At 44.2% G+C, this 12872-nt stretch overlaps 1 protein-coding gene and 1 pseudogene across 1 annotated transcript; one reads left to right on the top strand and one right to left on the bottom strand.

The window, feature by feature from the left end:
* The first annotated feature begins 6517 nt into the window (after nucleotides 1-6517).
* Nucleotides 6518-9164, top strand: LOC123103188 (pentatricopeptide repeat-containing protein At3g05340-like; annotated as a pseudogene).
* A 139-nt stretch (nucleotides 9165-9303) lies between these two features.
* Nucleotides 9304-12606, bottom strand: LOC123103189 (double-stranded RNA-binding protein 8). Its single transcript, XM_044524694.1, has 4 exons — nucleotides 12429-12606; nucleotides 11888-12153; nucleotides 10729-10930; nucleotides 9304-10618 (listed from the first exon to the last, which is right to left on the bottom strand). The coding sequence occupies exons 1-4, from the start codon at nucleotides 12592-12594 to the stop codon at nucleotides 9576-9578; spliced, it is 1677 nt and encodes a 558-aa protein (XP_044380629.1). The 5' UTR covers nucleotides 12595-12606; the 3' UTR covers nucleotides 9304-9575.
* Between the last annotated feature and the right edge of the window lie 266 nt (nucleotides 12607-12872).

The raw sequence follows: 12872 nt of genomic DNA, 5'->3' as shown, positions 1-12872 counted from the left end.
GTAGGACTAGCATTGCTAGCCAATGCTTCCATGCCCCTAAAATTCTGGGATGAAGCCTTTCTCACTGCCACATATCTCATAAATATTCGACCAAGTAAAGTCATCAAATTCGAGAGCCCCATCACACGTCTCTTTGGCATCAAACCAGACTTCAAATCCCTTCGAGTTTTTGGCTGTGCATGTTGGCCGAACCTAAGACCATACAACACACGCAAACTTGCATTTCGTTCAAAAAAAGTGTGTTTTTGGGCTATAGCCCCGTGCACAAAGGAGTTAAGTGTCTAGATGTTCCCACAGGCCGAGTTTATATTTCTCGAGATGTTGTGTTAGATGAATCCTGTTTGAATCTCTTCATCCTAATGCCGGTGCTCTCCTCCATCAAGAGGTTCTTCTCCTTCCATCTACACTTCGAGATTTTGATCACGGGGGAAACAATTGCACTAACCAACATGATGATAATATTCCTACTGGAAACAGTCCTTGTCTTCCGTGTGTGCAGGTCTCTGAAGAAAACAGAGCTCAAAATGATCAAAATCCCGTCCAAAACGAAGCTATATTGCATGTGGAAGAAGAAGACGAAGCTGGCGCGGCGTACGAAGACGATCTGGCGGTGCCTGCCACACCTGCGCGTCAATCCTCCTTGGATCGGGCGCGAATATCCACCCCGGATCACGAGTCGGTCGACCTGCATGGCCAGGGCCGGGCAACGCAATCAGTGACCGCCACGTCTCCACACGGGGAATCCTCCTCGAGCGCCGGCCCACGCATGCAGCCAACCATGAGGCGCGGCTCGCACATGCGGTCGACAGGCCCACCTGGCGCGCGATCGGCTGTGGCAATGGATAGTATGGCCATGAATGAGCAGACCACACCAGCGGCCACTGGATCTGATGTGGCGTCTCCTGGTTCCTCTCCGGGATCTTCTGCAACCACTGATGTTGTGCCCACGCGTGTACAACAACCTCTACCAGCCACATCAAGAGTCACAACTCGGCTACAAAAAGGTATTAAAAATCCAAAAATAAGAACTGATGGCACTATACCGTATGGCATGTTGTGCATCTCAGGTGAGCCAACAAAATTGGATGATGCACTTGGAGATCAAAAGTGGAAAAAGGCTATGGATGAGGAACATACAACTCTAATGAGAAACAAAACATGGCACTTGGTGCCAAACCGGAAAGGTAAAAATATTATTGATTGTAAGTGGGTGTATAGGATCAAGAAAAAGGTAGATGGCTCCATTGGCAGGTATAAAGCACGGCTCGTTGCTAAAGGTTTTAAGCAGCGTTATGGTATTGATTATGAGGATACATTTAGTCCTGTGGTAAAAGCTGCAACCATAAGACTTGTGCTAGCTATTGCTGTGTCTAGGGGATGGAACCTAAGGTAGCTAGACGTACAGAACACGTTTTTGCATGGTATTCTGGAAGAGGAGGTCTACATGAGGCAACCACCAAGTTATGAAAATAAACAAAAACCTCATCATGTATGCAAACTTGACAAGACCCTCTATGGTTTGAAACAAGCACCTAGAGCATGGTACTCCAGGTTAAGTATGCAGTTGAAACATCTTGGGTTTATTGCATCAAAGGCCGACACATCTCTCTTCATATACAATAAAGCAAATACTGTTATTTTTGTGCTCATATATGTTGATGATGTTATAGTTGCAAGCTCTTCTCAGAATGCTACTGATGCTCTCCTGCATGATCTAAGCTCAGAATTTGCCTTAAAGGATATTGGTGATTTGAGTTTCTTTTTAGGCATTGAAGTTAAGAAGGTTCAGGATGGTATAGTGTTGAAATAGGAAAAATATGCCACTGAACTCTTGGCTCGGATGCGGATGAAGGATTGTAAGTCTTCACCCACACCATTATCTTCATCAGAACAATTGTCAGCATATGAAGGGGAGCCACTTAAGGAGGTAGAAAGCACTAGATACAGAAGTGTTGTTGGAGCCTTGCGATATTTAACCTTGACACGACCAGATATTTCATTTGTTGTTAACAAAGTATGTCAATACTTGCATGCTCCTACTTCTGCTCATTGGACAGCTGTCAAAAGGATCATATGGTATGTTAAGCACACTGTGGGTTTGGGACTACATTTCAGACGTTCCAATTCTACACTTGTCAGTGCTTTTTCTGACGTAGATTGGGCAGGCTACAGTGATGATAGAAAATCAACAGGTGGTTTTGCTGTTTTCTTTGGTTCTAATCTTATTTCATGGAGTGCCAAGAAACAAGCAACAGTGTCAAGGTCAAGTACTGAAGCTGAGTACAAATCATTGGCAAATGCTACTGCTGAAATTATTTGGCTTGAATCTTTGCTTGATGAATTGGGTGTGAAGCAACATCGTATTTCATGCCTATGGTGTGATAACTGGGTGCCACTTATTTAAGTGTTAATCCTGTTTTTCATGCCAGAACCAAGCATATTGAGATAGATTTTCACTTTATACGAGAAAGAGTTGCAGAGAAGAAGTTGGAGATACGGTTTATTCCTTCCAGAGATCAAGTGGCTGATGGGTTCACTAAAGCTCTACCATACAAGCCATTTGAAGCATTCAAGAACAATCTCAATCTAGGATAGGTAGTTCAGATTAAGGGAGGGTGTTAGACTTAGAGATATTTACGTTCATGTAATCTTAACTACTTCCTCTATCCTCTCCCATTTAACTTCCTATCCCTCACCCCGCCGAATCCTAGCGATCGGTGGATTCCTTGTAAACCACGGCAGGGGTTGTTCCTGCCCCGAATCAATATATACCCGCGGCTCCTCTACGGAGGAGTAGGAACGCTTCACCAATCCAATCTAACACTTTTTACATTGATATACATTAAGCGGAAGCTTTACAACATGTTCTTCATCAATCGTGGATGCACAAATAACACAATCTACCTCAAATTGGTGTGGTGGCTCCTAGATAGCTCCATTTTATTATCTTCTGACTACTGAAAAACTCTGGCAAACTAAGAAGAAAAAGGTGCATCATGCAAGGCGATGAAGACAATATAATAACAATGTCAATCTCTCATGGCACCTTTATTAGAAGCTACCAAGAAATGTGTACATGCAACAACAACTATGCCGTCATAAAGGTATGAAGGATCCTAGTCATCAAAGAGATGCCTACCAAAGACAGGATTGCATTCATCCAATTCAAGCAACTAAGGTACAATCCATGATTTCATATCACATATTACTGTTGCTCCACTGTAACGCTTAAATAACAGAAACATTGCATTCATCAAATTCGAGCAACTAGGTAAAATCCATGAATTCATTTTGGATAGCCGGTCCAGAAGTTGTCAATCCGATGCTAACATACCACTATCACTAGAATATGAAGACACACATTGCCACACAAAACCATCTTGAGAAAAGAATAAAAGGAATATTTGAGAAAAATATTTGTTCAATCTGAGTTGGAGGTACTTACATGGAAGATCATAACAAATAATGGCATAAAAATTAATCCCCCCGTAAAGTAAGAGCGTTCAGATCATTATGATGGGAGTAGCACTCATATTGGTTACAAACGAGTCCACATTCTGGAGTACATGCATTATTTGCACAACCCAGCAAAGAAATATAAAATCAACCATCTCAGAAAGATAAGAGGACTATTTGCTAAGTGATTGCAAACTCCAATGTTCCAAAAGACTGATGAGAGCATCAGCACCGTCGCCGGCTCCGTGGCCGACGCTCGAGCTGGTGGTGGCTGTCGCCGCGGGGACCGTGGTCTCCATGTTTCAGCTCTGTTCTTGGTTTCTTTGGTGTTCCAGATGTTCCAAGGATGGATAAATAAATAGGCGTCCAGGCAGTGTGGCGCCCAAGTTTCTCCCTGGCAAGGTCAAAGTTTGTGGCACGCGCGGCGAAACAGGATTTTGCCTTTTAGCCTGCTACCTTGATTCTTGTATATCCATGCTCAGCCATGGGATCGCTCTGGGTGTGTTTTCTGATGGCGAGGGAAGCAACGAGGAAGGTGGTGGTGGCGGTGGCGGTGGCATTCCACCTTCCCACGGCAGAACAAAGCAATCTAAGCTTTAAAAAAATGCGCAATATAATCATGTTCATCAAGGCAGAGAGGCATTGGCGTGCTCAAATGAAAAGGCGGGGAGGAAGGTGACACAATTGTTAATTATGTATGCAGACTCGTTGATTCACGATCGGTTAAAGATCCCACTACTTTTGGATTGCACAACACTACATACTTCCTTTGTTTTTATTTACTCCGCATACATTTTTTTCGTTTTGAATCAAATTTTATAAAGTTTAACCAAATTTGTAAAAAACAATGGTAACGTGGAGATATAAACTTAGGTAAAGTTCCACAAGAAAACCTTTGTTAAATTTCGCAAAGTTAATGGTATCATGGCCAGTGGCGGAGATACAACAAAATGCCAGGGCGGGCCAGAATGGGCTTTGAGTCATACATAGGCACCGTTTTACTCACTGGACTACTCTTTTACTCATGCAAATGCTTTGGACTGGGCGGGCCGCGTCACAGTTTCGCCCTAACGCAACTCCACCGGTGATCATGGTTAGTGTTCAACTTAATATTAGGTACAAACTAATTGCAAGACAAACATGTTGAGCCCTCAATGTCGAAACAATCTAGCTCATTGGGTTGATAATGGTCGAGATCAATTTGAACTACCCCTTTCATGTCTTTTTACATTGACTAGCAAAAGAGCCCATGTGTTGCAATGGGAGAGAAAACATAACACACGCTCTTAACTCAACAACCATCACCTAAGACCACAATAGATCCATCTCCTTTATTTTTGTGAGGCGTCATATTTGTGTTGCCGCTTATCCTCCTTCTCACCCTCACCGGCGATGGCCTCGGTGTTCACACAAAACAACAAAAAAAACATGTGTTGAATATGGTTAATCCTAAGGCGTCTCTCTCTCCCTCTCCCTCTCCCTCTCCCTCCCTCTCTCTCTCTCACTCTCACTCTCGCGATGAGAAATCTGTTGTTTTCCCTTGCGATATTTTTCAGAGGTATGCATGTGTAGTTATCGATGTTTTCTTTTCCCTATATGGTTATAGTGGGGTGTTTTTTTGCAATCTGGATCGCCGCCGGTATGAAAAAAATGAATCTTGCGTTATAAATTATAAGTTTGCTTCCGTAACAATATTTTAAAAATATTTAACAAGTAAAATTAACATCATATTTAGATTCCACACATTTTTCTAATAAAATTTCATATATAGTATGTTAAAATCGAAGTTACAGTTTAAAAGATATAGATAATTTAGAAAATCATTTGATTTGACTCAAATATATTCCAAAATAATATTTAAAAATACTTAACAGGTAAAAATAATCTCATATTCATATTCTACATATTTTTCTAATCAAATTTCATATATAACATTTTCAAATCGGAGTTACGGTTTAAAAGATATGGATGGTTTTAAAAAGCATTTGTTTGACTTAAATATGATCCAGGGATGAATTATCTAAAACATCAGGGGGTTCAAAAAATATAAAATAACGGTTCGAGTGTGACTTAGATTCGAACGGCGGGTTGATTTCAAGAAAAGACAGGGACTTTTGTGTAAAATACAAATATAACGATTCGTTTTAACTTAAAACAGGACTGCGGGTTAAATTCTCAGAAATAGAGGGACTTTTCTGAAAAATGACATGACGGACAAAAAAACCCAATTTGCTTTATTATTAGGTAAAGAAAAGATATACATTAGGCGGACGCTTTACAACATGTTCTTCACCAATCGTGGATGCACAAATAACACGGTCTACCTCAAATTGGTGTGGTGGCTCCTAGATAGCTCCATTTTATTATCTTCTGACTACTGAAAAACTCCGGCAAATAAAGAAGAAAAAGGTGCATCATGCAAGGCCATGAAGACAATATAATAACAATGTCAATCTCTCATGGCACCTTTATCAAAAGCTACCAAGAAATGTGTACATGCAACAATAACTATGCCGTCATAAAGGTATGAAGGATCCTAGTCATCAAAGAGATACCTACTAGAGACAGCATTGCATTCATCAAATTCATCAAATTCATGCAACTAAGGTAAAATCGATGATTTCATATCACATATTACTGTTGCTCCACTGTAACACTTAAATAACAGAAACATTGCATTCATCAAATTCGACCAACTAGGTAAAATCCATGATTTCATTGTGGATAGTCGGTCCAGAAGTTGTCAATCCGATGCTAACATACCACTATCACTAGAATATGAAGACACGCATTGCCACACAAAACCATCTTGAGAAAAGAATAAAAGGAATATTTGAGAAAAATACTTGTTCAATCTGAGTTGGAGGTACTTACATGGAAAATCATAACAAATAATGGCATAAAAATTAACCCTCCCGTAAAGTAAGAGTGTTTAGATCATCATACATTATGATGGAAGTAGCACTCATATTAGTTACAAACAAGTCCACATTCTGGAGTACATGCATTATTTGCACAACCCAGCAGAGAAATATAAAATCAACCATCTCAGAAAGATAAGAGGGCTATTTGCTAAGTGATTGCAAACTCCAATGTTCCAAAAGACTGATGAGAGCATCAGCACTACTTCCCCAAGCGAGGGGTTCCTCCACCTTCTTCCCCGGGCCCAAATCGCCTGACCCCCTCGCCCTCACCAATGCGCTCTCCGCAGCCTCCCGCTCCTCTAGGCCACCGTCGCACCTCCACGCGCAGGTCCTCAAGCTCGGCATGTCCGGCGACACCTTCACCACGAACCACCTCCTCATCTCCTACTCCAGAAGCGGGCTCCTCGGGGGCGCGCTGGCCGTGTTCGACGAAATGCCGCACAGGAACCTGGTTTCCTGGACCGCCATGGTGTCCGCCTCGACACGCGGCGGCGCGGCCGAACTGGGCATCCGGCTGTTCGTCTCCATGCTGAGGAGCGGCTTCTGCCCGAACGAGTTCTCTCTCGCCAGCGCGCTCCGTGCTGCCTGTGATCGGTCCGCGGCCCGTGCCAAGCTCCAGTTCGGCGCCTCGCTCCATGGCGTCGCGGTCAAGGTCGGCGTGGATGCCGATCCTTTCCTGGGAAGCTCATTGCTGCTCATGTATGCCAGACATGGGCGTGTTGCTGCTGCGGAGCGCGCATTTGCGGACGTCCGGTGCAAAGACTTGACGTGCTGGAACGCGATGCTGGATGGCTATGTCTCCAATGGCTGTGGATATGGCGCGATGAGGGCAGCGGCTCTGATGCATCAATGTGGGCTACAAGCTGACATGTTCACCTACGTTTCAGCTCTCAAGGCATGTTCCATCACGGGGGAGTTGGATTTTGGACGACGGCTTCATGGATGTGTCATCCATAACATGTTTGAGTCCGATGCCTCCGTGATGAATGCGCTTGTCGATATGTATTTGAGCTCCGGGCTGACGGACATTGCCATGGCTGCTTTTGGTAGGATCCGGCAAAAGGACACGATTTCTTGGAACACACTGATATCCCGTTTCGCGCATGATGAAGACGATAGAGCAGCTGCATGCTGCTTTGCTGATATGCCGCTATCGGGTTCTAAGCCTAATGAAGTCACTTTCTCTATCATGCTGAGGCTGAGTGGTGCTAAAGAGAACGCCTCACTTGGTCTTCAGGTATTCAGCCTTTCCTATCGTCATGGCTACTCCGACGATGTTCTTGTAGCAAATGCAGTTATCAACATGCTTTCGAGATGTGGATTACTCAACGGCGCACATGGCTTCTTCTGTAACCTCAAGTTCAGAAACATTGTGACTTGGAACGAGATGATTGCAGGTTATGGTCTGTACAGCTGTTCTGAAGATGCAATGAGGCTCTTCCGCGGCATGGTTTGTTTCGATGAAAGACCAGATGAGTTCACCTATTCAGCTGTTTTGTCTGCTTTCCGAGAATCTCATGAAGCAAGGAACCATGAGCAACTCCATGCAATTATTCTGAAACAAGGTGTTGCTTCACGGCAGTTTGTGTCAACTTCACTGATCAAGGCAAAGGCAGTGTTTGGATCAGTTCAGGATGCGCTGAAAGTCATTGAGGACACTGGCGAGATGGATTTTGTGTCATGGGGTGTCATCATCACTTCATTCCTCAAGCATGGCTTGAACAATGAGGTCCTTTTCCTTTTTGACTTGTTTAGAAGTGACCAAATGAACAAACCTGACGAGTTCATCCTAGCTACAGCCCTGAATGCCTGTGCGAACGCTGCATTGATCCGGCAGTCCAGATGTATCCATTCAATTGTTGTCAGGACGGGGCACAGGAAGCACTTCTGCGTGGCGAGCGCTCTAGTCGATGCGTACGCAAAGTGCGGTGACATATCGGCTGCGGAGAGTGCATTACCACTATTTCATCAGTAAGTGCCGATGCCATATTGTACAACACCATGCTGACAGCTTACGCCAACCATGGCCGGATCAACGAAGCCCTCAATCTCTACCAAGATATGACACAGGCTCAATTGATCCCCACCCCAGCTACTTTTGTTGCCATTGTATCAGCGTGCAGCCATTTTGGGCTAGTTGAAGAGGGGAAGGTTGTGTTCAATCTGATGATGTCTGAAGGTCAGGGTATGAATCCAACGAGGGCCAACTTTGCTACCCTGGTTGATCTTCTGGCGCGGAAAGGGCTCCTTCGCGAGGCGAAAGGCGTGATCGACGTAATGCCTTTCCAACCATGGCCTGCGGTTTGGAGGTCCCTGATGAACGGTTGTAGGGTCCACGGGAACAAAGAACTTGGCGTGCTTGCAGCAGAGCAGATCATGAGGATGGCCCCGAGCAGTGATGGCGCCTACGTATCGCTTTCGAATGTCTTTGCTGATGTTGGAGAGTGGCATTCTGCAGAAGTGGCTAGGACGGTGATGTCTGAGAATCAAGTCTGGAAGGTGCAAGGGTATAGCAGGATTGAGGTTTAGGGGTGTTGTGTATACGCTAAGTTAGCACTAACAGCAGAATAGCTATGTCAGTTGCAGCAAGACCTGCTATTGTCTCCCACGCATCTGGCAAAATTTTGTTTATTATTTGGTTACATGGTTGAAGGGGAGCCTTAGCGCAGTGGTAAAGCTGCTGCCTTGTGACCATGAGGTCACGGGTTCAAGTCCTGGAAACAGCCTCTTACAGAAATGTCGGACCCTTCCCCAGACCCTGCGCAAGCGGGAGCTACATGCACTGGGGCTGCCCTTTTTATTTGGTTACATGGTTACAAAAGAAACAAATACACCTGAAAATAAGTTAGGCATGCTACTATTTATTTTGGCCATTAACGCTCGAATTGAAGGCATAACATGTGCTGATAACAAACACCGACTATTAACTAATAATAGTTCACTAATAGTTCATTGATCAGATAAGCAACTTGAGATACATCATCCATGGATCCAAGATCATACCATCAGGCATGCAAGCTTCCTAATAACTAATGGCCAACATGGACCACCAACCGACCTCGGTCGGTCCACGTACATCCATCTGTTATGCAATTATATTTCTAAAATGAGAAACCAGCTATTCAGGTTTTACTAGTTTGCAAAATCAAGATGTAAAATTGGAAGGCCATTGCATTTTGATTCAAACAGCAAATATTATTCCACGCTTGTAAAAGCAGATGAATTATCTGAGCACTTTTCTGGCATATCTTCGATGGACCTATTTGCCTCACGAGATGCATCTCCCAGAGTTTGGTCCTTGTTTTCAGAAACAAATTCACCGATCTCGACTCTGGGTTCCTTTGGCTGCAGCAGCGAAGCACTGCTGGGTGGCTCCTGGTTTACGGTCCTAGCTTCTTCATTATGTTGCGCTGATGCTGCATTCCTCGGTGACTCATTTATATTTGTAGTCTCTGCATTAGGTTGCGCTGTTATGGAGTCACTCAATGGCACAGGATTTGCAGCTGCTCCGGCCTCCTCATTGGGGAGAGGCATTGCAGTGTCAATTAGTAGCTCCTGCTTTACGCATCTAGCTTCATCATTAGGTTGCACCATTGCAGCATCTCTAGGTGGCTCTGCTCCTACTCTTCTATCTTCCACGTGAGGTTGGGGCATTGCAGTGCCGATGAGTGCTTCCTGCTTTACATTTCTAGCTTCCTCATTATGTAGCACCATTGGAGCGTTGCTGAGTGGCTCATGTTCTACTCTTCCACCTTCATCATCAGGTTGCAGCATTGCTGTGTCACTGAGTTGCTCCTGTTCCACTTTTGTAGCTTCGCCATCAGGTTGCAGCATTGCAGTGTGACCGGTCGGTTCATGTTCGGATGGCCAAGCGTCTTCATCAGGTTGCAGCATTGCAGTGTCACCGGTCGGTTCATGTTCGAATGGCCCAGCTTCATCAGGTTGCATCATTACAGTGTTGGTCAATGGATCTTCTGTTGTTACAGCTGGCTTCACAGGGACATCAGAATGATGAGCATCTCCGGGCACTCCAGTTTCATCCTTTTCCTCGTTAACTTCTTGGCCATTCTTCTTGATGAATTTATTCTTGTTCCGTTGCTTCTTGAAACCACCTTTCTTGGTCTTAAGTGATTTTGGAGTTTCAACAGGCTTTTTCTCGATCTCCTTACCTTGCCTTTTGCCAGGCACAACAATATATTTTGTGGTACCATTTGCACAACCCTCTGATTGGCCTGCAACTAATAAAGCCCGTGGATGATTCAATGTCCAACCTCAATACCCAAAGGATGAGAACGGTACAATTTCAAAAGTGAATAATCAGGACAAAATGAGCAAATGAAAAGAATACCTTGGATTGCAAGAAGAGCAGTTCGGGCAGCTTTTATCTCTGCCTCTTTCTTTGTCCGTGCTGTAGCACCAATGTATTGTATTCCACCAATCTCTACGGTGCATATGTATGGACCTTGTTTGTTGCAAGTATAAGATGGAATAGCATAATTCATCTTCTGAGCATACTCCTGAAGAAGATTCTTGCACAGACCAGTTTCTTGCTGGAAAGCAAGGTAAGATGTGTCAAGAAAGCACAGCAGGAAAGAGACTAGATTGTTATTATTCTAATTCAGTCATCCTCCTACGAATTAAGCACACTCAATCCTATAAAGCATGGTTTTAGACATGATATCAAAAATTTAGTACTTGTACTGTGAGGTATGCATTTTTCTCTCAAGGACGGAAAGGTCCCTATTGCGTGGTTCATGGTTCAGAAACCGAGGCAAAAGAAGTTGTGCATCTTCATTACTAACTGAATCCTACGTTTAGCAAAGATACTAGCAGAATGAGGAGCTTGGATAAATACGAACAATTTCCTTCAGAAATAAACACAAACAAATGAGAGTAAATGATATGTTAAATGTGGCAAAGTAATGAAATAAATAAGAGCTTTCTGATGCACCTTAAGATACTATGGCTAAAATTGTAGGCACTATTCAAAGACTAACTACAAGGAACACAAAAGATAATGGCATTCATATAGTCGAAACAATCTGTGCATCGTCACAACTGGACCATGAAGCATGTTTCTCATACTTAGGAATAAGGAAGCATGTAAATGCTGTAGGCAGCAGCACAAATGGTGATTTTTCCACTACATGATTGAAGAGGGCCAGATGGTTAGTTCTTCCCAAGCACCACCAAAGAATAGAAAGATAGATTGTCATCCACCCTCTTACTAGCTTCTACTCCCTCCGTTCCTAAATACTTGTCTTTCTAGGCATTTCAACAAGTGACTACATACGAAGCAAAATGAGTGAATCTACACTCTAAAATATGTCTACATACATCCATATGTAGTAGTCATTTGAAATGTCTAGAAAGACAAATATTTAGGAACGGAGGGAGTACATTAAACACAAAATTATTTCTAACCATATGCTACCCACAATATTCTTTCTAATCATTTCACATAAGCACAGCCAGACTTGAGAAAGAAAAAACAATCAACAACTTACGACTGCCGGGATGGTTGCATTGGTTGGTAACGCCACAGACTTGCCGATTTCCATGAGCGCAACTTCGGCGGCCGACTGCTCTGCAGCCTTGCGGCTGAAGAACCCGGGTAGCGAGTCGTACTTGACGTTGTTAATCACCACGCTGGACTTGAAGATTGGCTCATGGGAAGGCCCCTCCTTGAGGGTTTGGTACTCCGGCGTCATGAGGCCGGCTTTCTGCGCGTACTCCTGCAGCCTGCTCTTGAAGACGTAGCAATTCTCGACCCCTGCGCGAAAATCAAGCGCACCACGGCTCAGGAAACCACATCGTTGCAATGTTGGAGATGAAATTTGGGATTTTATCTCGGGGGAAATTCTATGCTAGCATCCTACAACAAGTTCTGATAAGACATGTAGTAGCAGCAAGTTGGGGCGCCCAAGAAACAAGATAACCTAGGATCCGGAACCGACGCTCGAAAATAGCACAGCAGGGGAAGGACAGAAGGGGAGAGGGAGGGCCGGAGGGGGAGGGGAGGGAGAAGGGGATCTTGGACGAACTTACTGATCCCGCCGCAGCCGCCGCCGTTGGGCGCGGGCGAAGTGTTGGCCTCCGGCGGTGTCGCCATACCGACACCGTCCATGCCCACCGCGCCGCCGCTTTGGAGAATCAGAGAGGAGGGTTTTGTGCGGCCTCTTTGTTGTGCCGGGGGTGAATGGCTCATGTGCATGTGTGTGCCTTTAGCACATAGTAACATACATGGCCAAAATATTCGCCTCTCGTTCGGTTGGTTCCCAAAAGAGAAAACTTAACCCTAAAAAAAGATTCTTTTAAGATAAAAAGGTTCAATGTACAAGGAATATATTTTATGAAGATAAACAATTAAAATCCTAAGATTACTTGAGGGATTGCATACAAGCATGGATCCGCACATCCTCTCTGTTTTGACTTACGTTTTTCATGATTTGAGCAAGTTCCGAGTGTTCCCATTCTCGAACGGGTGCACAT

This window comes from Triticum aestivum, chromosome 5A (assembly GCF_018294505.1).
Source record: "Triticum aestivum cultivar Chinese Spring chromosome 5A, IWGSC CS RefSeq v2.1, whole genome shotgun sequence".
NCBI classification, from domain to species: domain Eukaryota; kingdom Viridiplantae; phylum Streptophyta; class Magnoliopsida; order Poales; family Poaceae; genus Triticum; species Triticum aestivum.
The sequence above is the reverse complement of the archived record's forward strand: the minus strand, read 5'-3'. Positions and strand labels throughout refer to the sequence as shown.